At 51.4% G+C, this 6,000-nt stretch overlaps 1 protein-coding gene across 2 annotated transcripts in view; it reads right to left on the bottom strand.

Annotated features, from left to right (window-relative positions):
• Positions 1-1,085: 1,085 nt before the first annotated feature.
• The window catches only part of MYT1 (myelin transcription factor 1), a 91,529-nt gene continuing 86,614 nt past the window's right edge, over positions 1,086-6,000 (bottom strand). For both annotated transcript variants that reach the window (XM_004464920.3, XM_004464922.3), the window contains exons 22-23: positions 3,355-3,498; positions 1,086-3,059 (exon numbers count right to left, since the gene is read on the bottom strand). In XM_004464920.3, the coding sequence (XP_004464977.1) occupies positions 2,919-3,059; positions 3,355-3,498 (285 nt within the window). In that variant the 3' untranslated portion in view covers positions 1,086-2,918. The remainder of the gene's footprint in view (positions 3,060-3,354; positions 3,499-6,000) is intronic.

Raw genomic sequence — 6,000 nt, 5'->3', positions numbered from 1 at the left:
GAGAGACAATGAGAAGATGTAGCATAATAGGGAGCTGAGGTGGTGCAAGAGAAAGATCGCCTCTTTCCCACTCCAGAAGATCCCAGGACTGGTTCCCCGAGCTGCCTAATGAGAATAGAAGCAGACAAGGAAGAACACGCAGCGAGTGGACACAGAGAGCAGACAACGGGGCGGGGGGGGGGGGGGGGGGAGGGGAGGGGGGGGATTAAATAAATAAAATAAATCAGAATGAGCCGAAGGCGCCAGATAAACCTTCAAAATGGAAAAGGAACAAAGCCAAGTGCCGGAGGGAGCTATGGCCGACTAAGGCGAGGAGCGTTGCCTGGTGCCTCCCAGTGGGCTGCACGGGCTCCCAGCCGCAGTGCACTGTTCAGGGCCGTGCTGGTCTCTGCCCACCACCAGGCAGCACCTCAACATCAGCCATGGGTGACCCAAAGGGGCAGAAGCCTGTCCCTAGAGGGGCCTCGAGCGGGGAAGGCGCCGCCTGGCTGCACCCCGTTCCTCGGGAAGCCCCCGTATGTGCCCGCACAGATCCCCCCAACACGTGCATGCTTTGGCTCCTGCTCTGGCCAGGGAAGGCGGCAGCTGGAGCCCTGCAGACCCCAAACACATTCCTGTTTGCAGATTGGGTGGGAGCTCGTTTGGCCTCCAAAGCCAGATTCTCAGGGAGGGCAGGTGTGTGTTGACAGCTCAGAATGAATCTAACTAGAAGTTCTAACCAAAACCAGTCTCACCTTGGGAGGGCTAAAGGTCCACCTGAAACAAAAGTAGAAAACAGTGAGATGCCTTGCAAGGACAAAAAGCCAACTCAATCCAGCTTATGCAAAAACAAAACAAACGAAAAATGGAAGTCATTGCCTGGCCTGATTGGGAGGTCCAGGGCTGCCAGCTGTCAGCAGAGCCTTCTCTCTTCCTCCACCTTTCTCCTTCCATCTCTCGGATCTGCCTCCCCCAGAGCTGACTCAGGAGGCATCTGCCCACCCCACCCACCCACACCTCAAGAGGGCGAGAGCTAAGGCCTGGGAGTCAAGTTAGAACTGGCCAGGAACAGTGAGCAGCGTCTTCACCACAGACACAGCACCAACTCACAATCAGAAGTGGATTTTATTAGGAAATCACCCTGCAAATACATCTCGAAGTGCTGTGGGTTAACACGCTTCCTGAGGAAGGGGGGTCACAGTATCAGAGCCGTCCGCTGAACGCTGCAGTGGGACTGCTTGTATATCGACAGTATTCCTTCACAGAAACACGACTCAGCCACCACAGGACCAACACAGACATGACACAAGCAACACGGCCAGAGCACACGCCATCTGCATTACAGAGTAAATAAATAAGACAGGACGCCATTTACCACTACCAGGGCCTGAAGCCAAAGGAACCCAAAAGGGAAAAGAAAACGAAAGACTCTCTCTCCATTGTACCAAGGGAAAAACCCAAACTATCAAAACTCCTCAGTTATAAAATACTTTTTTAAAAATTCCATTATTAAAAGAATAAATAACAAAATATATAAAAAATAACTTGGTTGCATCAAAATTATAACTAGAAGTTTATATCATGATTTTTTCATGGCCTACCTTATAATTACACAGTTATTTTTGCTTTTATTTCATTTATTTCCCTCTCATGGTGCCTTGGCGTGGGGTCGAGTTGGAATAGTATGAAATTAATAAATAAAAATGTTAAATAAATAGCAAATGTTAACATAAGAGGCTGTGAATATAAATACTTACATCTTGACAAAATTAAATAATTTACAGAATAATTAAACTAACTACTTTTCTTCTTTCTTCCAGGAAGTGCAATTTCTCTACTTTTAAATACTAACTCAGAATTGCAGTCACCATCGATCTGGACTCTATTTACATTTAGGAATGCTGTGTTTTTAACACATTAAAGTTTACCTTTTATTTATTTATTTATTTAGCATCTTGAACGGATCTTAGAGGAAGCGAAGTCTTTGTGGCCCCCACTAGGAATCTAGTCCCTGATGGTGCCAGCGCGGCCCACCCCGTCACGGCTGTCGAGCCCACACTGTTTCCTGGGAATCTGTGGGCACACAGGAAACCAGGAGGCCCCAGGCCTGGTGGTCTCGGGCCTCAGAGCCAGAAGTGGAGTCTGCAAGCCGCAGCAGCAGAGGCAGAGAGGCCCCGGGGGCCGCACAGCCTCGGGCACCGCCCCTCCGGGCTGGCTTTCATGGGCACAGGCGCTAACCCACTTGGAGTTGACAGGGGCCACAGATGCTCATCAATGGTCTAAAGAGTGATTCTCTGGAAGTCTATTCCTAATTATTTTCCCTCTGAAACAGTGCTTTGTTCAGTCCTTAACACAAAACTGAATCAAACAAAAATTTTAAAAACGCACTTGCCACGATGGCCCTCACGGGTCAGGGATGGTCCCGGCTGAAGCACCCTCAGACTGAAACACACCCCACCCCGCCCTGCACCGCACACCACCTGCCACCCACGGCAACACTCCCAGCTACGACAGACAAAGGAATACTGTGGTTGCAAACTCCAAAAGCTTCCCTGAGAACCTTTTCCGTTGAGCTTTCCACTGGAGGTTTTGAACTGCTCTTCAGATTTCTTTCAGAAAACAAAAATAAATCACTTTGTAATACTTCAGTGCCTCTCCCCTTCAGCAGCTCTCCAAGCCCTCTGTGGCCAGGGCCCTGAGCAGCCACTGCTCAGCAACGTGGGAAACACTGATTTCTAGGCACCCCTTTGGATAAACGCGGCCCAAGGCCTCCCCTGGGCCCGGCCTCTCCCGGCACCCCCCAGGCTGCCCAGGGAAAAGTCACTGTGAGTCCAGAGCCCCCACTGCCACGGGGAGGCACAGGGCGGGCAGTAAACAACTGAAGGGAGCAGACGACGCGTCCGGCCCGTGCTGGCGAGGCGGCTCATCGGCGACGTGGCCTAGACTTGGATGCCCCTCACGGCCTGCTTGATGCTCTCCAGCAGGTCCTTGTTCGCAGGGTTCTGGTAGCACTCCTGGTTGGAGCACATGTCGGTGAGGGTGCTCACGTATGCATCGAAATTCTGCTCACAAATTGGCTCCTGGAAAACAGAGCCGGATTAACAGCCCCCTTGCTGAGGGCCCCGTGGTTTCCAAATGCAGTGGAGACCAGTGGGGGGTGTCAGACCCTCGTCCCCACGTGGCCTGCAACCAACCACCTCTGTGTGTCTGTCTGCTGCTGGGCCATGACTCCGGGTTTTAATTCAGGCTCTTCACTGGGCTCGGGCTGACTGCCCGGACGGAGTGCACCAGTAGGGGAGAGAATCCCCCAGAGCAGCTGGACCTGGAGGCCAAGGGCACCCGCCACCCTGCCCTCCAAGGGCCCCAGGATCCTACCATGTGAGGCAGGCGGATGTTGGCGAGACTTCGGATGAGGGCCTGGCTCAGGCCAGACAGCTCCAGAAACAGGGCTTCATTCTGCTCCTCGATGAGCTTGTTCTCCTCCTCAATATTCCTCAGGTTCTTCTCCATGGAGGATATCTGCTCCAGAGAGAGAGGGGGGTGCCACTTGCCCTTTTCCCTCCAGGCCCAGGTACCTTCTCTGTGCCCCAGGGCAGGACGCTTATGCCTTCCTTGAGAGTGGGTGTGCTTCCAAGCTACAAAGTCACATCTCTCTAGGCCAGATGAAAGACATCTTCCGGCAGCATCGCACCCCTCCAGGGAAGCAGAAGGAGGGGCGTGATGACCAGGTGAGTGCTGTGTGGTACGACCCAGCTGGCACCAGGTCAGGGTTGGGGCGAGATGACCCACCTTTGCTATGGTTTATGTTCCTCCTCTGTAAAGTGGGGATAAAAGCACCCACCTCACCCTGTTAGGGCTAACTCTGAGTCTTCCCCTCACCCAAAGGACCAACGAGCTCTTAAATAAAACTCTGGCAAGCAGAGCAGTCAAATCCATCTCCTCTGCAAACTCACCCCAGAGCGAAGCCAGACTGTCGACTCTTCCTGCACAGCCCTGATTGTCCCAGCGTGCCCAGCGCCATTCCCTCTGCCTGCACCCAGTAGGGCATGAGGAGGGGACCTCCATCAGAAGCCAAAGGGGCACCCTGGGCTCCAACCTGAAATCCCAGAAGGGGTAGCGACAACAGGGCAAAAGGCTATGGACAGTCTCAACTGCTTCGGCAGCTCAGGCCACCAGCAAGGCTTCATGGCCAGCAAGGCCCTGTGCAGACTCACGGCCAGGGTGGAGAGCTAAGACATCATGTCTGGGGTTTTTCCTGAGAAGACACGCCAGGAGGGCCTAGCAGCTGCCTTCAGTGTTGAGGGACCATCAACTCTGAAGACGGTATGTCTTGAAAGGCTGGCAACTTTTGATGGTACTTCTCGAAAGGCTGGCACCCTGGGGACAGATGCTACCCAAGCTCCCACAGAGACAATGTGTGCAAAGTGCCACGCTACCTCCAACGTAAGGAATGCACCCTGGGGGCTATGGACAAGGTTGAACACTTTCCTCCCAATTACGAGGCTCTGTGACTTGGGCACACTGCACTTACAGAATCTGACTGACCAGCACCTTGATCATAAAAGGATTACATAGGCGCCTGGGGGCCTGTCTGGCTTTGCCTTTGCCCTACCACAGAGCACAGGATTCCAGGCGCTCCCTCAAAGGAAAGCTAATGACAATTAACATCTGTCCAACAATTGAACAGATGGATTATTGACAAATACAGAGAAATTTAACGTGCTACCCAAGGATGTTGACATCAGTAAGGGCCCTTGAGACTCTGAGGAGGGACAAATCCTGCCAGCCCCACAGGGCATTGTGTCTCCAGCAGCCAGAGACTCTCCAGAAGACTGGGGAAGGGCCCAGGCAGGAGGCACCCGGCTCTGTCACCCCCATCCCTTGCTTTTGCTGCTCCTGAAACGCTGCATCTACATACGCACAACAGGTGGTGCACATGGAGATGCAATACTCACACAGGCTTTTGATTAGAAAGAGGTCACATGAAGACTGCCAGTGGAGAAAAGAGCACTGAAACAAAGCAGGTGCGTCTACAATGTTGTGAGAAAAACCTGTCTTCTGTAGGAGCCAGAAGGGGCTTTAGCATTTTCCCACCTGTACCCTCTGTTCACAAAAGGGACTCTGCCTCACACCATTACAAAGCCCATTCCCTCCCCTGCAGGGCCTGGCCACTACCCACCCACCCTTTTTCCTTCCTGCAGAACAGAGGATACCCTGTGCCTAACCCCCTCCCAGCTGCCTACTCTCCTCTGGCCACACTGGTCGGCCAAAATCAGCCCCAACTCAGCAGAGAGAGGACAGTGGAGTTTAATTTTTAAAATAAGATGTTTACAGATTTTTCTCTGATTATAAAGGAAAGGGAAAATCAGATATATATGATGCATGCACTTAAAGTAATTTGCAATCTTATCCTTCAGCAACACCAGCTATTAGATATGGCAATTTCTCTAGTTCAGATCTTGTGTGAAGGGTTTTCCATGCAGTATGACGTTTATCTCACAACATCATGTAGACTCCTTCCTATTCTTACCTCCATTTTACTCATGAGGAAGTCGTGGAACTAAGGGGCTGAGAAGTTTGCCAAGGACATTGGGCCCAGACTGAGTTGGGGTTTGAACATGGCTTAAGGGGACATGTTAGGCACCACACTAAGAAGACTGATAACCCTGACAGGAATGCTGCCAACAGACAGGACTACTAATGTTGACAGAATTACTATTTCTGGAAGAACTACTAGCCCTGACAGGACTAATTACCTGGAGAGGACTATTACCCCTAACAGTACTCCTAACAGTAAGAGGACTACTATCAAGGGCAGGACTACTATACCTGACAGGCTATTAACCCTAACATGAGAACTAACAGTAAAAGGACTGCAAATCCTAATAAGATTCCTATCCCTGACAGGACTACGACTTTGATAGGACTAGTACCTTTGATAGGACTATGACCCCTGAGAGAACTATTAACTCTAACAGAACTACTAACTTGACAGGATTACTAACCTTCAAAGGACTATTA

This window comes from Dasypus novemcinctus, chromosome 24 (genome assembly GCF_030445035.2).
Source record: "Dasypus novemcinctus isolate mDasNov1 chromosome 24, mDasNov1.1.hap2, whole genome shotgun sequence".
NCBI classification, from domain to species: Eukaryota; Metazoa; Chordata; class Mammalia; order Cingulata; family Dasypodidae; genus Dasypus; species Dasypus novemcinctus.
Note: the sequence above shows the minus strand (reverse complement) of the source record. Positions and strands in the feature narration are given on the sequence as shown.